The sequence below is a fragment of the Berghia stephanieae genome, chromosome 3 (assembly GCF_034508935.2).
Source record: "Berghia stephanieae isolate SIO BIC M18660-M18661 chromosome 3, UCSD_Bste_1.3, whole genome shotgun sequence".
NCBI lineage: Eukaryota > Metazoa > Mollusca > Gastropoda > Nudibranchia > Aeolidiidae > Berghia > Berghia stephanieae.
This window is the reverse complement of record NC_088362.1, coordinates 33,746,382-33,773,881: the sequence shown is the minus strand read 5'-3', so window position 1 is coordinate 33,773,881 and position 27,500 is coordinate 33,746,382. Positions and strand designations below refer to the sequence as shown.

General features: G+C 35.6%; 1 protein-coding gene across 3 annotated transcripts in view; it reads left to right on the top strand.

The window, feature by feature from the left end:
* Window positions 1-27,500, top strand: part of LOC144967583 (ATP-dependent RNA helicase DDX55-like) — a 33,142-nt gene that overhangs the window by 2,006 nt on the left and 3,636 nt on the right. Inside the window, exons 1-14 of one of the 3 annotated variants that reach the window (XM_078905037.1) lie at window positions 789-808; window positions 9,346-9,445; window positions 10,641-10,778; window positions 11,415-11,569; window positions 12,673-12,766; window positions 14,142-14,197; window positions 15,760-15,949; window positions 20,499-20,623; window positions 21,789-21,878; window positions 22,011-22,103; window positions 22,961-23,155; window positions 23,934-24,022; window positions 25,542-25,747; window positions 26,321-26,503. In XM_078905037.1, the coding sequence (XP_078761163.1) occupies window positions 9,350-9,445; window positions 10,641-10,778; window positions 11,415-11,569; window positions 12,673-12,766; window positions 14,142-14,197; window positions 15,760-15,949; window positions 20,499-20,623; window positions 21,789-21,878; window positions 22,011-22,103; window positions 22,961-23,155; window positions 23,934-24,022; window positions 25,542-25,747; window positions 26,321-26,503 (1,710 nt within the window). In that variant the 5' untranslated portion in view covers window positions 789-808; window positions 9,346-9,349. Of the gene's footprint in view, window positions 1-788; window positions 809-5,102; window positions 5,391-9,345; window positions 9,446-10,640; window positions 10,779-11,414; window positions 11,570-12,672; window positions 12,767-14,141; window positions 14,198-15,759; window positions 15,950-20,498; window positions 20,624-21,788; window positions 21,879-22,010; window positions 22,104-22,960; window positions 23,156-23,933; window positions 24,023-25,541; window positions 25,748-26,320; window positions 26,504-27,500 lie in introns of those variants that run through there. The other 2 variants (XM_078905036.1, XM_078905038.1) reach the window with 2 other exon arrangements.

Sequence of the window (27,500 nt, the reverse complement as noted above, 5' to 3'; positions counted from 1 at the left end):
TGAAGTTATAATCAATATCACTTGACGAAACCTGCATTTTTGCAGTTCTGATAACCCAAATTATAATGGCCCATTGTTGTAATGGAAACACCCTCAAAACGACGCAAAACTCCTTTTTTTTTCAAAATTTTCCACGAACTCCCAAATATGGAGAAAAACAAACAAACAAAACAGAACAACCAAAAACTAAAAAAAAAAGAATAAATAAATAGATAGGTAAATAAAGGAAACAAAGAAAAATAAATTAAAATGTAAAAAAAATTCAAAACAAAGCAAAGCAAAACAACTTCATCATCACAAAAGAAAATAAGAAAAAAGATCCAAACAAGCAAACAAATTTAAAAAACCCAGAAAAAACAAAAAAAAAAAAACCCCAAAAAATAAAAAAAAACCCAAACAAAACAAAACAGATAAACAACAACAACAACAACAAGAAAAAATCATGAAAACCCTTTGTTTTATTTGAGCCTTTCTTGGGTTTTATTTTTCATGACCAGATAATCTGATCGTACAAAAATGGCGCCGTGAAATCCATCCGAATCGTCAACATTTGAAATTAAATGATATTTTTAAAAATGATCTATCTATCTCTAGATAAATCGCAAATATAAAAAAAACTGCGAATAGTTTATATAATATTATGCGAATGAATGAGAAGGATAGAAGGCTTATGTTTGAAGCAAGCCAATAAATACAGGTCCATAAAACTTACGTGCCGTGTGCAAATCCAGATTTGACCCTGAAGGTCATTCGAAAAGAAATTTCCAGTGCCGGAAGTAAATGTCTAGGAGGATGGGCGAGAGTGTCGGTATGTGTCCACTAGTTGGGATGTACCATGTCACAGTAGGTGCTTTCTCCAATGGATCTATTTTTGGCAACGAGTGTATCCAAGAATTCTGGGTAGATTTACGGATTTAGGTCTATGACTTTATCTTTCTCTCTCTCATGCACACACCCACATTCAAGACCCTATAACTATAAAGTTGTTCGGGTTTTTTTTTTTAAAATCCGGAACCCTATTTTTTTACAAAAATCCCTTTATTTATCTCATAGGAGAAACTTATCTGTATTGATACGTACTACGAATGCATAACGCAATATATTTTGACTCAATGATTTACTTAGAGGATCGATTATAATTACTGTCATAACCACAATCATAAAATATATATATATATATATTTTTTGTTTTAAGTAAAGAAAATTTCTCATCTTTCAATTATCTCATATTTAACTTGAACAATTTCACCGAAGACAACGTCGACATTGTCCTAAACCTCGCCAGAACCTGTAAGGAACCACAACGATCAGCTTAAAATTCATGTTTAATTATCCTTATTACAGGTGAACGAATTAAAAAAAAAAACAACAGTTTTTTTCAGGAGAGCGACTCTCATAATCAAAGTCCCAAAAATAAATAATAAAGGTAAAAGTAAACAAATGAAAATTGTAAAAAAGTCAGTCAAATTTCTCGAGTCTGATGTCATCAGGACTCACTCATGTTGTCAATATGGGGAATTTGAGAATTTATAATTTTGACCCAAAATAAAAATAAAATAAAAAAATAAAATGAAAATGCCAAGAAAGGGACACGAACTCCTAACTCGCCCAACCTCGGTTACTGTCATAGACCACGTGGCTACACTTACACGTGCCAATACATCCGGCAACCTCTGGGACAAAATTAGCCATTATTTTATACCTAATCTCTTCCGAACACGAATGTGTGTACTTGGTACACTGTTGTAGGGAAAACACAGGTGTGTATTTAGTACACTGGTGTAGGGAATACACAGCTCCTATCTAAAAATAGTGTGGCACTAATTTGTTGAGAAATATGCGACAAGTTTCCTAATTGTTTGTAGATATCGCGAAATTGCAATGCACATTTCATTCCAATGATTTGAACAAAATACACTGTTGACAAATGCAACAGCTCTATGGAGCAAAAAATAATAATTGACTTTATACCATTGTCGTCTAATTTACAGTACAAATTTTGACGTAAACATTGCATGTCGGATGTACATTTCTCTCTTTATTCCAAAAAATTGGGGGTTTAAATGCGAGTAAGACATATCTCTCTCTGCATAATGTTTCTTAATGTATTAAGTATCATTAAGTTTTAAATCGGAATGTAAAATGGTTCATAAAAATATATGTGCGGCAGATGACGAAATAATGTTTTTACGAAAAAGACGAATATCGAATGTCAAAGGCTGTTTACTTCCTGTACTGTAAGAAACGAAAGCGAAACAAGAATTTCCGTGTAAAATACAAGAGGAGTAAACATTTAGTGCTGGGTCGAGTTTGAAACGATCAAATCGAGCGGGTTTTCGATCGAGTCCTCTAAAATCGAGTCGGTTTCGGGCGGGTTTCGAGTCAGTGACGTCATCGAGCAGTGATTCGTTTGAAAAAAAAAAAAAAACACGAGCAACTCGTTTGCCACAGGAAACTTCACATACCCCTCCCTCTCTTATGTCTGTGGCTGGCTTGACTGCAGCTGGTTATGATGGGGGCTGCCAGATGGCCAAGTTCAAAATTGGTTACTAAGAAACGCTTTTCTATTATTATTCATTAAAAAAAAAATATTTTGTTTAAAAAAAATGAAAAGATAAGTTTATCCAACTGTAGTCGATTGTTTTGTTAATCAAAACAAATGAGTTTTTCAAGGGAGTCAGAATGCTTGTGGTGTTTGGCTATTTGGGGTCTATTTGACTACTTGGTACTTGGGCAAGAAGAAGTCTGGCTGTCTGGCAGCCTTGATTATGATCGTTCGTCGCATCACACACATACACACACACACACACACACACAAACACACACACACACACACGCCATCAAACAGTTGTTGATGGTGAAGGGTTGAGACCCCCCCCCCCCCTCCCACCACCATCATCCCGCTGTCACCTTAACATTTCATATTTATGTCGCGCCAAAAGTTGTCGGCCGCCCCCACCTCCCATAATTTGTCACTGGTCGTCATCGCCTCTTGTGTGTGCGGGAAAGGTCGTGCCTTTCATTTCATTATTTGAAAAATAAATGAACAAGAATGGTGTGTTTTTATTAGGTAGGTAGATAATAATAATATTTAGCAGGTTCCACACCCAGACACACACGGATTGCCCGGACACGATGATAACGACGACAATGGATGACGATGATGATGATGATGATGATTATCGTGTTTCTGTTTAAAAAATGAAATACTTTAGCAGGTTCCACCCCCACCCCCCACACGGATAGACCGGACCCGAAGATGATGATTGTGGTTTTGCTGGCTGTTACGGCTGTGATGAGGATGATGATAATGATGATGATGATGATGACGATGGCGCAGATGGTGATTATTTGTTCGGTCGCTCAGTGGTACGGTGTCTCTTGTCACAAAATCAAGCCTTGTCAATGGCCGGATGAGTGACAGTGATTGTTGAAAATTGTGATCCAGACGTTAAGTCCGTGTGTCAGGCACTTGACTCAGGTGTGAATGTATTCTTATCTTATAAGCAATGACGGGTATTGTAAAGAGCTTTAATACAAAAAGACTCCAAACAGCGATCGGTACCTACTGTACGAAATGGATGTATGGTCGATATGGCGTGCCGGAGGAATAAATTAAATTAAATATTGTGAAGTTCATTGAGCATGGTAAATCCTTGGAAATGCGCTTTGAACTAATACACCTGCTAGACAACTCCGATTCCAATATAAACGACTGATTAATATTCCCATATATAAACTATAGTTAGCTGAAAATCTTTCTTTGTCGGGACTCCAAAAGTATGGAACGAATTAGACAAGAAATCAAAGGGTCTTTTAGGAGCACTGATTGATTTTAGATTGATTATTACATTGAAATGTGTTGATATTTATTTTATCCATTATTATTAGGGTGGTGGTGGTGGTGGTGGTGATGATGATGATCCCGCTGATATGATGGTGATGATAAATAAATTAAACATAATTCCCTTTATTCATCCCATAGGGGAGATTCGTCTTTCGGGTCTATTCTAAGGGAAGACTGGAATAACCCAAGCGATAGCCGCAGTGCAGCGCCGCAAATTTAGTTAGGGCAAGGTGACTTGCTCAAGACCACTCAGCGGCGGGTGATCGAACTCGGTACCTTTCGGGTGCCTACCAAAGACCGTACCGCTGCCCCTGATGATGATGATGATGATGATGATGATGATGATGATGATGATGATGATGATGATGATGATGATGATGGGAACTAACAAAGAATACACAGGCATCTAAAATTGAAACATTCCATATTCAAAGCTAATGTTTTACTTTAAAAAATTGAGCTTTACAATATCCACTAAATGTGATCAAAGCGCTTTGTAAAGGGGTCCCCGGTCAACAGCAACATTTGATATGTAGGACGGGACATGCCGCCTGTTAGGCGATATTACAATTTTTCAGACAAAGACAACGCTGTTAACGGCCAGGTACTCATTTTACACCTGAGTACGGTGAGAGAATGTGAGTAAAAAGCCTTGTCCAAAGACTCAACTATGCACCGAGCGCGAGGCTCGAACCCAGGACTTTCCGATCCCAAAGCGGGTGTCATACCACTAGACCATTATAATGCACGAGACCCATGGTCGACTAGAGTACTACCTATAGTTACGTCATGACTAGACCACATAGCCGCACTACTGTAGGAGTGTTCATTGATAGAGGGATGCGTGTGTGTCATAGAAATAGCCTTAGTGTGTGTGTGTGTGTGTGTGTGTGTGTGTTGTGTGTGTGTGTGTGTGTGATAGTCAAACTTTAGTAGGTTTAATGAAGTCTTGTCACACACGCGTGATACACCTATACGAATTTCCCTGCCACTGCCACCCAGACACACTAACATCTGACAAGGAGTGAGGGCTGTGGAAGAACCACAGACTACCGTGTGCAAACATTGGCGATTGGTATCGGATGGCAAACTGTGATCGTTTGAATTTGAAATGATTCGAAACACTCGTTACCCCTCCGCTCGCTCGAATCCTGATCGTCTCAAGCTCGTCTCACGTGTCAAGATCGTCTCAAGCTCACAACTCGCCTGATCGTTTTACGATCGAGTAATCGTTTTACTAACTCGCTCTTCCGGCATTGAGATCGAGCACTGACTCGTGGCTTGGCGCTCGATCGTCGATCGAGTAAAAGCGATCAAATAACCCAACACTAGTAAACATGCTTGCGATTGGTCCCATAAACTTAGGTCAGCTTTAAATTACGCAAAAAATTAAAACAAATCATTGGATTACTATATCAGAAATGAATTATTGAAAACAACAATAATCGACGAGACAGTTTTCCAGTCTCACGAGCTCAAACTCACAAGACTTCATCAGTCAGACTCCGTTCCGACTCGACTCATCAAGTTCAAGGATCAAAATGTGAGTACACTGTCATTTTCACTGAAATTTTGATATCATCATCTGAACATAATCTGAGATGTAACAAAAATCTGGCTTCAGGATAATCAAGTAAATACCCACAGTGACTGGCTGTAGGACTCCATACTCACATGGATGAGGATGAGTCCAGATGTCGGAGTCGGATTGTGGATCACGGCACGGAATTAAAATAAAATTATGAATTTGACAAATAATGAAATAACTTACCTTTATTCAAGATGGAGTGAAAAAGAGGGTTGAAGAGAAGGACAATAGCAGAAGTAGAAGGGGAGACAGAGAACCACAGGTTTTATTTAAATAGCCTGGGTAAAGGAGAGTGAAAATAGGAATGACCATCATTGCCCTGGTCATCGTATTTGTAAAATTGTTTATGGCTAGAATACAAATTATGACTATTACTCTCCAAAGTCTAAAAGCAACTCACAATGTTCACAACAGTAGTAAACTTTTTAAAGATGAGTGACTCCTTACATGGTAACCGGGCACTTAGCCGCAGGATCCACGTACACGGTAACTGTTTTTTTTTTCTGCAATTCAAGCAATGGGTGGACCTCGCTGTCTTGTGTGTGTGTGTGTGTGTGTGTGTGTGTGTGTTATTTGTTTAAATCAATAAATACAATTTAACCCAACCCATTAAAGGCGAGATTCAATCTTACTTTAACCTAACAACAGTCTTAGTCTTAATGTTATCATTAAAAAACAGGTTATGTGATTATAGTGTAATTGAAGCCTGAGTCGAAATACTCTTACTGCTCTCTTGGTGAAATGATTTATTCTGCATTGACAGTAGGGAACTATTATTTGGAAAAAGTCAATGCCACTGTTAAGAGGTCTAAATTACATGAAACACGCACCGTAAAGCACCTCTATAACACTCCTTTGATCTACGTCATCAGGCGACCCATTGTTTCTTTCACCTTCCCCCAATGCCCTCCCCCCTCCCCTCCCCTTTACTCTCTTGTCATAGTGTCATCCCTTCCCCTTCCCATCTCATGGTAAAAGGAAATTTTCTCCCTCTTTTGTACGACTATGTGGTATAGTGGTATGACACTCGCTTTTGGATCAGAAGGTCCTGGGTTCAAGCGTCACTCTGCACATAGTTGAGTTTTTGGAAAAGGCTCTTTACTCACATTCTCTCACCATACTCAGGTGTAAAATGAATACCTGGCTGTTAACAGCATTGTCTCTCTCCGAAAAACTTGTAATATCGCCTAACAGGCGTCGTGTCCCATCCTAAATGTTGTGTTGCTGTTGGCCAGGGACCCCTTGTAAAGCGCTTTGAGGAGGTTTAGTGGATATTGCACTACAGTCGACTCCGCTTAATCGCACACCCTCGGGAGTTCAGGTTAGTGTGTCGATTAAGCGGAGTGTGCGATTAAGCGGAGAAGCTAAAACTTGCATTTAAGCACCAGCTTTCATGTACAATTCATGTATGAGCTTCCCCTCCGAGATTTCTCCGGGCTTGGGACCATCATATTCAAGACATTAGACTGATTAGAAGAGGTGTATCTTTTTTATTTTTGTTACGTTTCTTTTTATTTTTTATTTTTATTATTTTGTAATTAATTTATTTGGGGGGGGGGGGGGTTGTGTTTTGGGGCTTTTTTCTTTAAAAATTTCTCTTTTTATTCATGTTTCATCGACATCAAAGTGTGACATAATTGTTTGTAAGAATAGTATTCGTTAAGCGTTGGTTGTAGTAAAGCCATGTCTTGTCTGAATTGCAAATGTCATTAGAGTCGTACTGCTGAAGAAGTTGGTTCAAAACTTCATCACGCCATTGGCTGGCAGAAGAAACATCAGCATAGTGTTTTTCATCCTGTTCGTTTTTAAGCCCGACATTCTGTCAACCATTCCATCTCGAGAGCCAGCTTTCTAGTGGGGAGAAAGACTTGCCTTAAGTTTATGCCAGTTCAGTCACCTATTGAGTGGACACGGACCGTATAGATCAAAAGATGAGACGCGAATCCTCCCTATAATCCTTTCTTATTGTTCATGGCCCAGTAGAGGAAAACAATGCACAGGTAGAGAATTGCAATCGAGTGGTCAGACAATGTAAACAAACACACGGCATTGGGTGGACTGCGATCACATTTCACACCTTGTGATGCAGAAAGCGAGTTCTGAGTAGATTAGCCCGTCGTGTCAGGTAATTCTTTGATGTCAGTTAACAAGCATTGCACGTCTCACCTGGTCAGGGTCAGAGGGACAGTGGAATTGCATTGACGGGAAAGCTTTTTTCATGCATTATACGATATTAACATGCCAAACTTGTTCAGTGTGAAACAGATTTTCATTACCTTTTTAAATTGTATTTTTTAGATATTTTTCTCAAATCAAGATGGAATGAAGATGTAGCGATTAAGCGGAGCGATTATATAGAAAAAATTCCGTTTTTTTCAGGAATGTGTAGCGTATAAGTGGAGTGTGCGATTAAGCGGAATATATTTTAAAAAAAAAAAAGCTCAAGCTCAAATACATGTAGGATTTGTCACTAGGCTTATGGATTAAAAGCCAAAACATCAGATAATGGGTGTCTAATGCCAAACTATAGATTCTTTGTTTGGCCAATTTAGTCAGGCATGTGCCCATCTGGCAGCGCAGGTACTGCTTGCATTCTGCCTATAACACACAAAAATGGGGTTGGGGGTGGTAACAAAAGAAATCAAGGTCATAAGTTACTGTGCAGGCAGCTCAATGCCCCCGTCGCCCCTCCCTGCCAAAACACGATACAAGTTTCTAAATTCCTATTTTATTTTTCAATATTTAAAAATTACTAACTTATTTGTTTTTTACATTTATTTACATTCTTTTTGTTTAGTTTAAATTTTGAAGTTTAACTGTTTGATTATGTATATTATTAATTTTCTTGCTATTCTTATTTTTTAAAAATTTCATTAATTTGTCATTATCGACATTATTTGTTTACCATGTTTTATCTTCATTTTGATGATGATGATGATAATAATTATAATAATGATAATAATAATAATAATAATAATAATAATAAAATAATAATAATAATATAATAATAATATAAAATTAAAAATAATGATAATAATAATAACAAGAATACTATTATTATTATTATTATTATTATTATTATTATTATTATTATTATTATTATTATTATTATTATTATTATTATTATTATTATTATTAATAATTATTGTTATTATTATTATTATTATTATTATTATTATTATTATTAATATAATTATTTTATTATATTATTATAATTATTGTTATTATTATTATTATTATTATTATTATTATTATTGTTATTATTATTATTATTATTATTATTATTATTCCGACAGGCTTTCTTTTGATTATGTGTATAATTAGCGTTGTTCGTGTACTGTGTTAGGGCTTCATGATTAAGTTAATCTATGTTATGCGCCCAGAGCCCTCCTGATGAAGGGATGTTTGGCGCACTATAAATCTATACCATTATTATTATTATTATTATTATTATTATTATTATTATTATTATTATTATTATTATTATTATTATTATTATTATTATTATTATTATTATTATTATTTTATTATTAATTTATTTATTTGTTTTTAACCATCTGTTTTTATTTTTTTTACTATTACTATTACTCATCTGAACAATTTTTAAAATTGTTCTTAATCCTAAATATATAGTCGTATGACTGCTGTTGAGTGGGATTATGCTTAGTTTAGCTTATTAGTGGCATCCTAATATTGCCGCATATTCTATATAGTTATCTTTATCTTTAAAGATTATAGCAACATGTTTATAACAATGATTGAAAGATGATGATGATGAGAATGACAATGATGATAATGATGAATAAAGACAAATTAGCGTCTTGATGGGTGTAAAACAAACATCCAATTAAAATTTTATATATTATCTCCTTCCCTTCAATGAAATCACATGTCTCTTCTTCTCTCTCAGAGCCATGGATCAGAACTGGGGAATATTGAAAGATAAACTGAATCCACAAATCCTAGATGCCATTTCAGACTTGAATTTTGAGTATATGACACCAGTTCAGGCAAGTCTTTATTGAGAATTCTAAGCCGTTGGAAGTGTGGACTGTAAAAAGTAATATAGAAGAATGAATAAATCAGCTTAAAAAAAGTTTTCTTACATGATGTATTAAGGTTTTCACTTTTTGGTGTGTGCTGAAGAAGGGTTTTGAGCCTGAAAAGTTCCATGGTTAGTATTTTCTTCTTTGTACATTACTTTTTGTAGACCTTTACTGTTTATTATTTCTTATGGTTCCGACAGCACAGTCTGGTTCAAGCATCTCCTTTCATAGTGATTTGTCACAATTTAGAATTTTTTGGGTTATTGCATAACCAACCAAAGTGAGCTTTTGATTCATGTGGAAATTTAAGTGCGTTTGGCAGAACTAGGGGTGTCACAACTGTATGTTCTCAGTGTAATCCTTCCTTGCTCTTGTAAGTAGAAGGATATAGGCTAAGGGGTTTTGGTTTTTAGTTTGAGATGTCGACAACGCTTGTTTGTTTGAGTTTGAGGGAGAGACACATAACACCCAAACAACCACTTGATAGTAAGTGTATGTGTTAACAGGATATCCACTGATTCTCGCCCATACTCATAACATAATAAGAGTAATTTCTAGTTTGATATCTCAGTTGGTGAAGTATTCGCTTCTTTTGCAAAGGGATTTGGATTGATCAAGGGTAAAGTCAGAGATATTTTTTTCTTCTGATTCCCCCATGACCATCCAGCAATGCTTTGAAGCTGGGTCAGTTAGATCTGGTGGAAAGTACTTTGTGATAGACTAGTTTCCTACTTAAAGCAATTGCAATTGTCTGTTTAGCAATTTAGAAATGGGGATGAATTCCAGCAATGGTGCTGAAGGACTACTCATTGGTTTAATTGGACAGCTTAATGGATGCTCTGCTGGTTTGGCTATTAAGAGCCTTTAACACAGTTTCTAAGCAAGCCAAATTTTCCTTTTCAATTGGATTTATTAAATCAAAAACGAATATGCAGTTCTGTAGCAGGGGCCAAAAATTCGTAATTCTTCAAATTTTTCGTAGCACTTGGCAGTTTTGGATAATGTCTTGCTTGTCCTTTTATTCAACTTAATCTCTTGAGGTTTTTTTCCTTTACCTTTTATTTTTCTTTAGTTTCTTTTCTTATTTTTTTTTATCATCATTTTATATATAATATATTGAAAGATGCAATCTCCTAATATCTTTTGTGTTTTGTTACAGGCTGCATGTATCCCTCACTTTCTCCAAAACAAAGATATGGCAGTGGAAGCCGTGACCGGGAGTGGCAAGACTCTGGCATTTGTTGTTCCCATGATGCAAATGCTTTGTCGGAGAGGGGAACCATTGAAAAAACATGAGGTTATTCACATTTTAAACACGATCTTATGTTACACAATTGATACATTTTGAGATAATATTAAAATTGGAACTATGATGAGATTACATACATAGATAGTATTGTATACAATGATATTTTATTCATTTTTGTGTAAAATATTTCCCTAATTTTACCTTAATTTCTAGCATTTATACCGTCTAAAGCTTCAGGTAGCCTCCTATTTCTCTGTATATACCACGAGATGTTGACCTTTCTTTCTCTCTATTTCAAATGTGATTTATTGGTTCAGACAGGAAGGGGGGGGGGGGGGGGGGGGGGGCTTGAGTCATGGTTTTGAGATCTAACGTGCTATTCTTTATTCAGCTTTCTTGGGAAAATTGTTTGTAAGGTATGGTATATAATGTAATGAGTAATTTAAGTAGCTTGACTTACTTAAAGAAGCAATTTATTGTATTGATTCAACTTTAATACCACAACTATCTTGAATCAATAAGGAGTATAGATCTACAGTTGTTTAAGTTAAAAGACATTTGTTAAACATCTTGTCATATAAATCTTTGGTGTAAAAAACTATATCCAAGATCTTGCATTCAAAAGTTGTCAAATGTGAAATTCGATTCTCACTACTCACTACTTATTTCGGTGATCTGTTGCAGGTGGGAGCTATTATTCTTACTCCAACAAGAGAACTGGCTGTCCAGATCAGCGAGGTGGTGGACCATTTTCTCAAGTTTGTTCCCAGTATGACATCAAGTCTCTTTATCGGAGGTGGAAATCCTCAAGATAATGTTGACAAATTCATTGAAAAAGGGTAAGGAAATGCAGTTTGGATGTGACAAGTTCTGATTAAGGTCACCTCAGCTAAGTTTTTCTGACTCCCTGTTCACCCAGCAGTGATTGGGTTGCTCAGTTGGTTAGACTTGTTGGAAAGTACTTTGCGATAGACTAGCGTCCTACCCAAAGGATAGCAAGTAATTGCAATTGTTCATTTGACGCTATAGAAACCAGGATACAGTCTGGCTCCTTGGGCCAATGGCTTTGAAAGAACGGAGATTTTGTTTGCCCCCTTCTGGAAAAAAAAAGGCAAAAAATTTTTTTGTTAATAGATGGAGATGAGAATATATATGTCCAGTCACCTCCAATCGGTGTTATGTCAAATAAAGGTCTGAAAATGTATGTGTGAAATAGTGTCAAGTAAAGCAGGAAAGAAAAATGCACAAAAAAACTCCCAACAAACCATGTCTGTATTCTTGTATATTTTTCTTTCTTGCTTTGTCTGGATCTGTTTCATAAATAATTTTTTAGATGTTTTTCTATGTGGTCTTGTGCTATGACATCGCCTTTGGACCAGGGTTTGAGTCTTGCCCTGAGTTGAGCATAGTTGAGTCCTTGAGTCCTTGTAAAAGCCTCTTTACTCACATTCATTCACCGCACTACTCAGGTGTAAAATTAGTTCCTGGCCATTAACAGAGTTGTCTCTGTCGAAAAAAATTGTAACTTACACGCGTCATGTCTTGTTTTAAGTGTTAAGTGTTACTATTTGTTAGGGACCCCTTGTAAAGCATTTTGAGCCCGTTAAGTCGATATTGAACTATAAAATTGCTTGAGTTTTATTTAAAATTTTTTTTTACACCAGTGCCTAATTTGTCACTTTGGTGTTATGTCAACGTGGACAAGACAAGGAAAACTGAATTTTAAATCTGAAGTTTGAAATTGAAATTAGATTAATATGCTTGTAAAATTGAATGGGCATTATTTAGTGAAATGCCAAAGTTTTAACATTTGGGATTCTAGTGATTTTGATATGAAAATCAATTTTCAGCATAGAACTTCCTCCGACATTATACCATTTTGAGATGGCTGGTCACATATTGTGCTATGTAATTGATCTTTTTTATATCCTTTGTTGATCAGAGCCCACATTGTTGTCGCAACGCCAGGGAGGTTTGAGGATCTGTTGGAGAGAAAACAGAAGAACTTTAGTATGGCTACTAGTGTAAAAGCGTTGGTAAGTCTTCCTGAAGTTAACATTTCCCTGATATAAATAATGCGAAAAAATATGTTTAACGAATGGGCTTGTCATAACAAACATTATTATTATTATTAATATTATTATTATTATTATTATTATTATTATTATTATTATTATTATTATTTATTATTATTATTATTATTATTATTATTATTATTATTATTATTATTATTATTATTATTATTACTATTATTATTATTATTATTCAACATTATTATTATCATTATTATTATTATTATTATTATTATTATTATTATTATTATTATTATTATTATTATTATTATGATGATGATGAATAATAATAATAGTAATAATGATAATATTTATAATAATCATAATAATAATAAACTCATCAACACAAAACAATATCAAAGAAAATACATGACATAAAAAAAAAAATGTTTTCAAGGATTTCTTGAACACAGACAAAGATTTGGACTCCTGGATCCTCTGTGGAATGGTGTTCCATACAGATGGAACAAAATGATAAAAGGACCTTATTCCTGCCTTTGTACGAATGCGTGGGATAGCCAAAGGGGTGGTGTCATTGGAGGCAAAGATCGGGTTGTGGAATATTTCTTTATCAAGTTCTGAAAGGTAGGGAGGGGCAGTGTTTGAAAGACCAATCTGGCTGCATTATTTTGGACCGTCTGCAGCCGCCTGAGCTTATTTTCAGAGACACCAAACAACAGAGCATTACAGTAATCCAGCTTTGAAAATAAAAGAGAAATAAGTTTCTTGGAAACATCCTTAGAAAGGAACTGTCAAATAGATCAAATTTTTTTCGACTGACATTTTCATGACTGGATCATTATTATTATTATTATTATTATTATTATTATTATTATTATTATTATTATTATTATTATTATTATTATTTCAATGGAGGTTATGAGATCCTGAATGTCTTAATGTTAAAAAAAAATTATCATAGTACAATAGCAGGAATACATTCCAGGGGAGGATTGATCCTCCTCCCCCCCCCCCCCCCCCCCACTACCAAAACAAAACAAACAAAATAACCTGAATTTTTATTTTTTTTCTCCTCATGGATTTTTCCCCAGGAAAAAGTTATTTTCTTTGTTCATGATAAGCCCTATTCAAAGGGTAACAAGCAACTGCTTTTGTCTGTTTAGCGCTATAGAATTCAGGATAAACTCCAGCACCATCGGCCTAATGACTCAGAAGGACTACTTTTACTTTTTATTTTTACTCAAATAGAATTTAAAACATATCCCACTCTATGCTTTTTTTTTTTTTTTTTGGAAGGTAGGTTTTCTTTCCTGTGTTTTATATATATCTAGATTCATTGTGTATTTATCATTCCTGTTGTCATGATCCATCCTTACAGGAGTTACTTGTCCTTGATGAGGCAGATCGTCTGCTAGATATGGGATTTGAAGTGAGGTAGGAATTATGTTTTTTTCTCATAATTTTATGATGATGATGATGGTGATGGTGGTGATGATGATGAATGATATCATGAAGGTGATGATGAACAACGTCATTGGTGACGACAATGATGATAATGATGATAATCATCATCATCGTGACGTTGACAATGACGATGATGATGGGGATGATGATGAATATTGTCTATTATTGCAATTACATTGGTTTCCAGGAGGGTGACTTCTCCCTGAATGCTGCTCTGGTGCCCAATGTCGTCTATTGCATGAAAACAGAATTTCTTCTATCAAATTCATCACTCTGAGTGGCCAGCCTTTTAAAATCTCATTTTGCTTGAGTCCCCATTTGTCACCACTGAGGGACAATATATCAGCTTTATTCAATATTTCTGTATTTGTCTCGTTTGTCAATCAAGCACCTAAAATGTGTGACGAGGCAAGGTAAGAGCCATCAAGCCCATGGAGCTGGAGTTTATCCTGGTTTCTATAGCATGAAACATATAATAGAAATTGTGTGTTAGTGTTAGCCTTTGGATCGGACGCTTCTCTATCTCAAAATACTTTCTGCTAGACCAAACAGACCCAGCTGCCCAATCACTGTTAGGTGGACATGGTGATCAGAAGAAAAAATCTCTACTTCATCCAGGATAGACCTCAGTCTCTTTGTGTCTGAGAACAAGTGCTCTACCAACTGAGCCATTGTAAAATTTGATACCCCACCTATCTAGTTTGTATTTTACTTGACTTCATTTTCTATTTATCTTCTGGTATCTCAATAAGGCCATTTTAACTCACTCAAGCCTAGCCCTCTTCCTCCATCCTGTCCACTTTCCCAAGTAATATTTGATACTTTTCAAAGGTTACCTGATATAAAAGAAATTTGGTATGTACTACCGTTATCATGTCAAAGTTTAAAGTTTTAATAATATGCATATGATTTGTCTCAGAAAAATGTAAATATCGATAGGGTAAAAGTGGCCACAGCCAAATATAGTACTCGCTGGATTCTAATTCTAGCATGCTTTGGGGAGAAGCCGAAAAGCATGCTAAAAAAACAGCATGCAGAAATCAGATTATTATAAAGATAAAATATGGTCACCCAGCTTCATGATGCTGTATTACAGAGTGTTCTAATTCCAGCAAATTCTGTACCGAGATCGTCGGTGTTAGGCAGACAGAGTGTTCTAATTCCAGCAAATTCTGTACCGAGATCGTCGGTGTTAGGCAGACCTGCCTGTTGTTCTGAAAGATTCTTAGAATAATGAAACTTTGGCTCCAATTTCAAAACTTCCTGAGCATCTTTAAGTCATTAAAACTTATTGAAACTGAACGTTAATGTCAGACTGTGTAATTTTATTGATTTTGAAGTGTTATTTAAGTCTTGTGAGGATAAATTGTTGATTTTTAAATTTTATTATAGGTACTACAATTTTTATTTCATAAAAATTACAAATTTTTTAATTTTCAAAGAGGCAGTCTAGTGTTAGGATTGAATGAGTTAATCCTGTGTACAAAGTTGTTATTTCAGCCTACTCCATGATAAACCATTTTTCACCCCAGCATCAACACCATCCTTGGATTCCTTCCCAAGCAGAGACGGACAGGCCTTTTCTCAGCCACACAAACAGATGAAGTGTCCAAACTAATTCGGGCTGGTCTCCGTAACCCATTACAGATAACAGTCAAGGAAAAAGCTAATAGTAAAGGCCAGAACCAGAGAACTCCATCCACGTTGAGTAATTATTACATGGTGCGTCCCAACCTGTTGTATTAAATGCTGTATTGCTATTTTTTTGTTTTTGTTTTTTTTTTTTTGATAATCGAGGAGAAATGCCTATGATAAAAGAACTGGAAGGGCCTTCTATAATGAAAGATGAAGTTAGGAACGTCATGAAAAGCATGAAAAATGGAAAAGCTGCAGGACCTGATGCCATAACAATTGAAGCCTTGACTGGCCTGGGTGAATGGGGGATTGAATTCATCACAAACCTTCTAAATCAAGTGTATGACACAGGAAAAATGCCAACTGATATGAAACGATCCATTTTTATAGCACTACCAAAAAAGCCAGGGGCAGTTGATTGTGAACAACACAGAACTATTAGCCTAATGAGCCACCTCACAAAAATTCTTTTGAAGATAATTTTACTAAGAATAAGAAATAAAATACGACCTGAAATTGGGGAGATGCAATTTGGTTTGGCTAGGGCTATTGGTCAGTACTGACCCCCAGACGCTAGTACCTGCGTGTCAGTGCTGACGAACAGGCGCCAGCGCCTGGGGGTCAGCACTGACCAATAACCTGGTGTTATTGGTCAGTATTGAACAACAGGTGCCGCCGCCCACAGACAGCCTCTCTTCGGTCTGTGCCACCGCCCGCCAGTAATCAGCACTGACGAACATCGGGCCTGTTCGTCAGTGCAGGCAAAGACCTCTTCGCACTTATTCGTCACTTCCTAAAGTAAAAAAAAACAAAAAACAATTAAAATCCCAGGCTTTCAAGGCCAACTTATCCGATGACACTAAGCAACACTTGGTCACTTAGATAAATTTGATGTCTAACGCGTTAGATCGTGGCCTTCGTAAAGTTATGGCCTGATACTTACCAAAAAATGACCTCAAACTGCCAGTCTTTTGCCATAAAAGAAAACAAATCGTGAGTCGTATTCAGTAGTTCAACCAACGAAATAACTTGTTTCCTTGAGCTCTACTAACAACTCACTAACCGGTGCAAAAACCAAATAATGACGTCAAACTGCCGGTCCTTTTGGATTTCAGTATCAGGCTATAACATAACGATGGCTACGGTTAGATGCCGTTGGGGCAACGGTATGACTGTCTTTTCAAGCCACCATACGATTCTTTTTTATTTTATGTTGTCTTTGTGTGTATGTGTTTTTTTTTTTCTTTTTTTTTTTCGTTATTTCTTAAATTAAAGAAAAATAGAGGAAACGTGTTATAATATAATATTTCTTGTTACGATTCTTTTATAATACATTGTCCATTCTATTGATGAGGTTTTTAAAAAAAATGTATTTGTTTTGTTTTTGTTTTTTGTCATGCAAAAAAAAAAAAATAATAATAATAATAACGGAAAGGAGGAGAAACCTGATAACGAATAGATAATTCCATTTTTTTTTTTTGGGGGGGGGGGGGGGGGGAGGGGGCAGCGTGGCTCAGCGCTACGGTCTTTGCTTCGTACCCGAAAGGTACCGAGTTCGATTGCTTCTTTCTTTATAAAAAGAACATTACTTTCCTCCTCATGCCTTTTGATGGCATCAGTTAAAGCCTTCAAGGAGGCAAATTTGTTGCCGACAGCGAGTTCCATAATTTGTAGCTTTCTCCTGTCTCAATGACGGAATGAAAAAAGACGAGACAATGAAAGAGCTTCACTTTCAGTTCTGACGTCACGCATCAGTGAGCATGCGCGTTGGAAGGAACCGAAATATAAGGTTGCCAGTTTGGCGTTTCAACATCAAATTTGGTATTTTTCTCAGGATTGAACAATATCATTTGTTTAATTAATTGATAAATTTATTAAACAAATCTCACGTAAACCGATAAAAAAAGGTGAAACCAAGGGACTTCCTTGCGACTAGTATGGGACAGGAAATGCGGATTTATTTGTCGTAGAGCAAGTTATTTCAAAAAATGGCATTTTTCCATAATTTTGGCACCGTCAGTACAGGCGCCAGAACTGACCAATAGATACCAGTACCTATTAGTCAGTGCTGACCCCCAGACGCTGGTGCCTGTTCGTCAGTACTGACCCCCAGATGCTAGCGTCTGGGGGTCAGTACTGACGAATAGTCACTCCGATTTGGTTTTGTTGAGGACAAGGGTACCAGAAATGGAATATTCACATTATCAATGCTGATGGAAAGATGTATTGAAGTAAATAAAGATCTGTATATGTGTTTCATCGACTATTCAAAAGCCTTTGATAAAGTACAACACGAAAAACTATTCAAAATTCTATCATCCTTGGACATTGATGGTAAAGATTTAAGAATATTACGGAATTTGTACTGGGAACAAGAAGCAGCAATGCGTGTTGACAACGAACTAAGCAGTTTTACACCTATTAGAAGAGGAGTTAGGCAGGGGTGTGTTTTGTCTCCAGATTTATTCAACCTCTATAGTGAAATGATATTAAGAGATATCGAACATAAGAAGGGGGTGTGTATTGGAGGAAAAAATGTAACAAATCTGAGGTATGCAGATGATACGGTTCTACTGGCAGAATCTGAACATGAACTACAAGAATTACTGGATGTTGTAGTCAGGAGTAGTGAAAATATGGGACTGGAACTGAATATATCTAAAACAGAATGTATGACGGTATCTAAAAATAATAACCCACCAGCCTGTGTAATAACAAGCAGAGGACAAACAATACAACAAGTTGAATGTTTCAAATATTTAGGCTTCAATGTAACATCCAATGGAAAATCAGATTGTGAAATAAAGAAAAGAATAGGTATGGCGAAGAATGCATTCAACCAGCTGCATACAATTATGAAAAACAGGAATATTAGCATGAAAACAAAAATCAAAGTCCTGGATTGCTATGTACTGTCTGTGCTGCTATATGGTTGTGAGAGCTGGACCATAAACAAGACCATGGTTAAAAGACTGGAGGCAGTGGAAATGTGGTTTTACAGAAGAATGATGAGGGTGTCATGGATGGAAAGGAAAAGAAATGAAGAAATTTTAGAAATGGCAAACAGAAAAAGATCACTAACAAAAATCATCAAACGCCAAATGGAATTTTTAGGACACATTATCCGCCACCCTGGTTTGGAAATACTCGCCTTGACTGGAAAGATGAATGGAAAAAGAATAAGAGGAAGACAAAGAATAACGTATTTGAAAGGGATAAGAACTTGGACAGGTGAAGCTGAGAAAGGTGGCGCTGCTTTAATAGAATTGGCAAGAGATAGATCAGCTTGGCGGAAGATGATCTCCGACGTCTGCTTCAGATATGGAACTACATGAGATGAGATTGCTATCAAATAACGAATAAATAACAATAATAAAATGGAATGGAAGCTTTAAGTTGATTTACAAAGACAGATGATGTTGTTGTTTCGGGTTTCCCCTTTGTCAACAAAACATGATGAATGAGACACCAAAGATGAATGAGAGATGAGAGAATGGCAATGTTAAGGCAAATGATTTCATTAATGTATTGCTGTTTTTACCATTTTTGTTATTGGCTGAATAAGGGTTTTGAGCCTGAAACATTCCATGTTTTGTATTTTATTCTTTTCTTTTTTTTTTCGAAGCTATTTTATTCTTTTTTGTACATTGCTTTTATCATAGTCTTGTTAATATATTTTATATTCCAATGTCTGTTCACAACATAACAAAAACTTTTTTAGACCATCATGTAATTCAATGAGTGATCCTCATTCGATTTTTTGGGATGATTTTTGTTGTTGTTGGCATTTTTCTCTTTGCTTTCTCTGGCACTGTATCATACACACTTATTCTGAACTTTAATAATGAGTGATGACACAGAGAGAAAGGAATAAGAGATAATATTTATCTGTCTGCAATTTTCAATATAATCCCAAAAAACCTTACCTACACATGTCCAACACAATAGTTAGTTATATGTATTATTTCTAGGTAATTGAATACTCCATTGGACTAAAAGTCATACTTTTTATTATGTAATGCATGAGTCACAAATTTAAACTTTTATCGTATTACAGATATTTCAAGTCCTCTGCTATAGTATCTTTGCATGTTTAAAAATCATTGTAAATAGTGAAAATATGTAAGTTTAATTAATTTCATATTGTCTGGTTACAAGGGTTTTATTTATTGAGCACACTTAGTGGGTATTGCACTATATAAATGCTCAGGCTTTTTTTTTGTTAAAAATGTTTATTTTATAGTTTATTAATATTCTCCTTAATAAGGGCATTTTTCTCCCCTTTATTTCTGATAAGATGCGAGTTCTGCTAATATTACAAGTAATTTTATGTTCTCAATAATTCTTTAAATCTGAGCCATTGGCCCATGGAGCCGGAGTTTATCCCGATTTCTGTTGTGTGAAACGGACAATAGCAAATGCTTGCTACCCTATGGATGGAATGCTGGTCTATCGCAAAGTACTTAGACCTAATTGAACCAGCCACTGCTGAGTGGATAAGGGGGTTAGAAAAAAAATCTTGACTGCACCCAGGATCGATCTCAGTCCCTTTGCGAGTGAAGCGAGAGCTTTACCAACTGAGCCATCGGGACCTCTAATTATTCCTATTCATAATTATTTATTTATTCTCACTTAGATTGCAAGTGCCAGTGAAAAGCCAAGTCAACTCGTCCAGTTCCTGCAAAATCACAGAAAAGAGAAAGTGATGGTATTCTTTAGTACATGTGCAAGTGTTGATTACTTCTCACGCTGTTTGAAAGTGTAAGTTGACTTCTTTGTTTGTGTTTGACTGTTGAATGGGTGTTCCAATAACTCAATTGGTGGTAGAACACTCACTTCATATGAAAAGGGACTGGGATTTACTTTGGGCGTAATCAAGATTTTTATCTCACCCTCCTTTCCACTAGCAGTGATTGGATAGCTGGGTCTGTTAGATCTTATGGAAAGTATTTATCTATAGACTAATGTCCTATCCAAAGAGCAAGGAATTACTTTTGTCTTTTAACCCTATAGAAACTGGGGTAAAATCTGGCTCCTTTGGCCTTATGTAGGACTGCCTTGAATAGAGTAGGCACTGGTATAAGATAAACAAATGATAACGTGTTAGATACAGTGCCAGACAAATTAGACAGAAATCTGCGTTTATCAACCCAATTGATTTTTTTATTTGCTTGAGATTGATGTTTTTCAAGGTTTTCAAACTTTTTAGACTTAAAAAAAAAGTTAACACAATTATTATCTTGAAATGTTAACTTACCATTATTTATAATTACAAAATAAATGCATGCTGATAGTAAAAAAAAATAAAAACATTAGAAAAATTGTAACAAATTTATTTTTTTTGGAAGATATTTTAGAAGTCTAATTTATTACACATTTATTAACTATTATGAAATAGTATATAATCAAATGTATTATATTTTGTGTTTCTTGCACACTACATGTCCATAAATTGGCTGAACTATATTGATTTGAAAAAAAAACAAAACTACTATAGTTCCGAACAAAACTGCTGTGTTTGATTTATGAAAATTAACTGATCTGAAACCAAAAATATTTAGAGTTTTTGATAGAACATTTTATGCCTCTAAAAATAGTTATTCTGGAATACTGTTTTACTACATACAAATCATTATGCAATTTTGTTGAAATGCTATTGATTTGATAAGGAACGTATAAACAAATGGAGCAAACAAACCTACTTGAGGAAATCTTATTTTAGTAGTTAAGCAAGACAAAGACCAACATATTTTTGTGTGTTTTATTTTTGTTTTCCTGTAAAGATATTATATAAATATTTTTGACGTTATATTTAAACAGTTTCATGGTAAATCTAAAGAGGGTTCTTTTTCTTATTGTTTTGAAAACCAGAACTTTTTTTTTCCTTCCACCCACCCCCTCAACTCTCCACCTCTGTCCATTTCAGTATTCTCAAGAAACACCAGATCCTGTCGATACATAGCAAGATGAAAGACAAGAGAAATAAAACATTTGCAAACTTTCGACAGTGGACAAGGTAAGGCCTCCAAATTAAGCTCTGCATTTTTCGCTTTATGTAAATTCTGCAACTGTAATTTGCATTTTTTTTTTCTTTTCAATACTCAAAATGTAATTAAAGTTTTGGTAAACTGTCTCTAATTTTTTCTAGGGGGGTCTTGATTTGTACAGATGTGATGGCGAGGGGTGTTGATATACCTGATGTTAAATGGGTTGTACAGTTTGATCCCCCAACCTCGGCCAGGTAAGGTGAAACATCATTAAATTAAAAACAAAGAGTTATTGATTTCTTTTTCTTCTTCTTCTTCTTCTTCTTCTTCTTCTTCTTCTTCTTCTTCTTCTTCTTCTTCTTCTTCTTCTTCTTCTTCTTCTTCTTCTTCTTCTTCTTCTTCTTCTTCTTCTTCTTCTTCTTCTTCTTCATCTCCTTCGCCTCCTCCTTAACTTGGCACTATTTGAATATGGCTTGAGAATTATCCACTTTTCTTTTTGCATTTTTGTTGCTGTTGATGTTGTTTTGAAATTCTCATACATGCAAGATATGTTTTTAAAAAGTTATAATCCATAAGGTCCAACCAGAAAGTAGTCAAGATGCAATTGTGAATTGTGAATCAGCAATCAATACTAGGCCAAATAATAATTTCTTAATTTTACACAGAATTATTTCGGTCATACAAATTGGTGTCTTTCGTTGTAGTATTTGTTTCAAATAGTTTTACAATGATCACTTTTTGTTTTTAAAACAGTGGTCTTTCAGAGCCATTAGACTTATGGAGCTGGAGTTTTTCCCTGTTTCTATAGCATAAAGCAAATAACAATTACTTGCTACTCTTTGTATAGGACACCAGTACTCTCTGCCAGATCTAACAGACCCAGCTACCCAATCACTACTGAGTAGACTGTTGGGTCAGAAAAAAAATCTTGACTTCACCAGGGATCGATCTTGGTTCCTTTGCGTATGAAGGGAGTGCTATATCAACTGAGCTTTTGAGACCCCGGATCACTTTTATAGAGACTTCAAATTACACAAAGTAAATTTTAAAAATAAAAATATTAATGCTCATGATTTTAAATGGAACAAAAGCTTAAAAACTGTTCTTGCAGTGCTTTTGTACACCGATGTGGGAGGACTGCCCGAATTGGAAATGAAGGAAGTGCCTTGATAATGCTTCTGCCGTCAGAAGACGCTTACATCAAATTCTTGGAAATAAACCAAAGAGCACCTCTGAGGGCCATGAAAAAGTTTTCTAATCCCCCAGAGATGACCACTGTTTTGCAAACATTAGCCGTCAATGATAGGTGAGTTTCCATTTTGGTCTTTTTTAATTGAATATAAAAAGTAGTCATTTTCCATAGGGCCAATGGAGCCAAAGCCTATCCCGGTTTCAATAGCACTAAAAATTGTTTGCTACCCATTAGATAGGATGCTAATCTATTGCAACACACTTTCTGCCAGTTCTTTAAGACCCAGTTATCCAATCACTGCTGGGTCGACAGGGGGTCGGAAATAAATGGATTGGTCCCATTCCCTTTGTGTGTGTGTGCTCTACCAACTAAGCTATCAAGATCTCTCAATTTTTATTTATTAGATAGCTATAGAATGGTAATGCAGTTTGGATCTGGATCATTGTGATAAAAATAAATCAATACATAAACTGTCATATTTATATATAAAACATTAACATGTATTCACCAATGCTCAATGTCTCAGCAGGTCAGTTGGAAGAAAATGCCCTTTTCATACAGGAGAAATTTCCTGAATACCCCCCTTTTCGTATCAGCATTCTATAATGCAACCAAATATTAATTTACACTTGAGTTTAGTGGGGTCAAATATGCATAATGGCCAACTGTCCCGATAAAATTGGGACTGTCCTGATATGGCATTCTGGAGGAAAAGGAAAAATATTATTTAAAAAACAACATTGGATGTAATAGGAATGTCCCAGATGTACACTTTATTTTGACCAGATGAAAACAAAATTTTTGCATGGCCTCATATATAGATTGTTTGGGGCCTGCAATTTATATATAATATATTACGAGCTATGCAATCTGCTTTATGTTTCATCTATAGAGCTGTCTATGAAAAGGGAATGAGAGCCTTTGTGTCAAATGTACAAGCCTATGCTAAACACGAGTGCAAATTAATCCTCAGAGTCAAAGGTTAGTCATCCTCATTAGTTGAAGCAAAATTTTTGAAGGATTATTTTACAGCTGAATATCTTATATCCACAAATTATTAAGTAACAATAGGAATTGAAATGGAAGCTACAATTTATTGACCAAGGACAATAATGTGGACGTTTTGGGTTTCCCCTTTATCGACAAAACATGAAGAACGAAACACTAAGGACAAATGAGAGATGTAAAAATGATGTAGGTGAATAAACAAAACAATGATAGTACTTGTAGTATTAGTATTATTATTAGACATGGTAGTAGAAGCAGCGGTAATGATAGTCAATTGTAATTTGAGGAATTGATAATGGATGGCCGGGGAGCCAGGGGAGTTTTACGATCTTTATCTCTTGCTCCACCGACTGCCCTGTCCATCCATTGTCTATTCCACAAAGCAGATACCTGGAACGTCCACATTAACTGTCTTTATTTAATAAATTGAAGCTTCCATTTCAATTCCCATTATTATTTATTTCTTTGAGTTTCAAGCAGCCACTTTTTCACAAATTATTAAGAGAGACTCAGCACGGTTTTCGCAAAAGAAGGTCATGCATTACATAAAAGTTATTGACGACTTCACAAGATTTATTGATAATGGAGAATTTGTTGATGTTGTTTACTTTGTTTTCTGCAAGGCTTTTGAGTTGGTTCCTCATAAAAGATTCTCTCTTGGTATTCATTGAAAAAGATTGTTTTCTTTAGCGTGAAACAAACAAAATCACAAAGTACTTCCCACCAGATCTAACATACCCAGCAATCCAATCACTGCTGGGTTGACTGCACCAGAAATTGATCTTGGTCCCTTGCACTCTATTAACTGAGGTATCAGACCCCCTGACTGAACAAAGGTATCAATTGCTTTTACCCTTTGGGTAGGATGCTAGTATCTTGCAAGTGCTTTTCACCAGATCAAAAAAAGACCCAGATACCTAATGACTGTTGGGTTAGCTCGGGGTCAGATTTGAAACTGGTCATATTGCTTGTGAGCCGAGTGCACTAACAGCTGAGTCATTGAGACTCCATATTACATGTGTCCTATCTCAAGGGCAAGTACTACTCAAATTTCATGGTCCAGAAATCAGGATTCATATGGCTGCATAAGTTTAGCGTGTGTGGCTATGTAATCTAGTGTTGAATGATACTCGAATGATCTTCACATAGTTGAGTCCTTGGCAAAGGCTCTTTACTCACATTCTCTCACCATATTCAGGTGTAATATGAATGCCTACCCCGTTAATATCATTGGCTCTGTCCAAAAAAATTGTAATATCGCCTAATGGGTATCACGTCTTGCCTTGCATGTAAAGTTTTGCCATTGGCTAGGGACCCCTTGTAAAGCGGGTTGAGCATGTTTAGTCGATATCATGCTATATAAATGCTCATGTTTTTTGTTTTTTTCTAATAACCCCAAAAGATTAATGAACAACTATTGCCTAAAGGAAGTTCTGTGATAAATCTCCACATTTCTTATTTTGTCCTATTAAAAAAAATTGATTCAATTCAGATCTCGACTTTGGTGAGATGGCTCAGGGATACGGCCTGCTTCACATTCCTAAAATGCCAGAACTGCGAGGAAAAACCATAACTAATTTCCAGCCAGTAGCAGTCGATGTCTCCACAATAACATTCAAGGACAAGACTCGTGAGAAACTTCGACAGAAACAAATAGCATCAGGCCAGATGACAAAGAAAAATAACAAGCGGTCTGAAGTAAGTGTATGTTATTGATTTTTTGACAAGGGCGGATTCTTATGTAGAGTGAACAAATTTACTCCTTTACGAGCCCAGTAAACGACTATCTAGTCTTAAGCCTCAGTGAAGCATGGCTCAGTCATATGTAGCAGGACTAGGGACTTAGTCAATGTCTGTAGTAATTTACTATGAGATTTTGTTATGTGATCCCACTGAATTCTAGGTGTGCGTGTGTGTATGGGCGAGGGGAGAAAGAGAGAGAGAGTGAGTGAGTAAGAGAGAGAGAGAGAGAGAGAGAGAGAGAGAGAGAGAGAGAGAGAGAGAGAGAGAGAGAGAGAGAGAGAGAGAGAGAGAGAGAGAGAGAGAGAGAGAGTGTGTGTGTGTCTGTGTGTGCGTGCTTGCATGTGAAGGGCTGCTGAGCACTTTACCAGTGGATAGTGAAGTGCTATATTAGGTGTTATTTTGTTTTGTTAGTAATTTTTAATAATATTTGCATAGTGGGTTCTAAATATCCATTACATCTTATTGCATTTAAATTTAACTTGCACTTAAAATTTTTGATTGACTGACTGGAATTATTTTCTCTCCCAGAATAAACCATGGTCACAGAAAAAAGAAAAATTAGACAAAAAAAGAAAAAGAAAGGAAAAGAAGGAGCAAAAAGCCCAGAAAAGGAAAGCAGACGAAATGGATCAAAATGACGAAGAAGGAGATGCTAAGACAGAGACCTTTGATGATGATATAAGATTGATAAAAAAATTGAAAAGGGGAAAAGTAAGAATGAGGACATTAAAGTTTTCAAATTTTTTTGTTTTGTTTAGCTATTATGGCATATTTTAGGGTGGTTGGCAGCTAAAGGATACAACTATGACAATATTTTTTTTTCAACTGAGACAAAGCTGTTACCAGCCAGGTACTCGTTTTACACCTTAACCCTATTTTCATACTAAAATAGAAAGTCCTATTTCCTGATTTGGGGTCCATTTGGCCCCCATGACTTGCAAAGAGAAAAATACTAGAAAGTCCTATTTTCTGATTGGGGGTCCATTTGGCCCCCATGACTTGCACATAGTAAAATACTAGAAAGTCCTATTTATTTCTTATTTGAGGGCCATTTAACCCCCATGATTTTACAATGGAAAATTCAGTTAAAATCATATTTTTTCATTAAATGTATATAGGCAATATAAGTTTACATCATTTTGTTGTTTTTGTTGTGACATTATGCATCTATTTATTTAGTGACATAGTCGTGTCAATATGATCCACAACTTACTGGTAGATGGCATCTACAATAATTGACTTAGGTGATTTTGTTTCCTGTTTGCTGTCCAATATGATGAGCGCCAGTTTCAGTTACCTACTTTTTCATCAACTCTAATCAAGAAACATCAAAGTAAGTACTAACTCATTACTTTTTTTCATTATATGTGTGATGTATGAAGATTATTCTGACACTTATCCTATGTAACAAAAAATGAATTAACAGCATCGTTAATTTTATGATTGTAGTTCCAGCTAGAATCGCCAACTATGAAATGATGAAACAATAATGGATAAATGAAATCGCTCATATTCAATTTAATGTTTCTTCCAATACTTGCCTTACTTTCGCATCTCGATTATATTTTCTTGTGTGTACCCTACCTAACCACAGATTTGTTTGTAACTTCTTATGACAAGTGATTTATTTTCTTGTACCGTTATTCAATTCAATCTCTAGATGAACTAAATTAGCTTAAATGTCTACATTATGTTTCAGCCATATTGT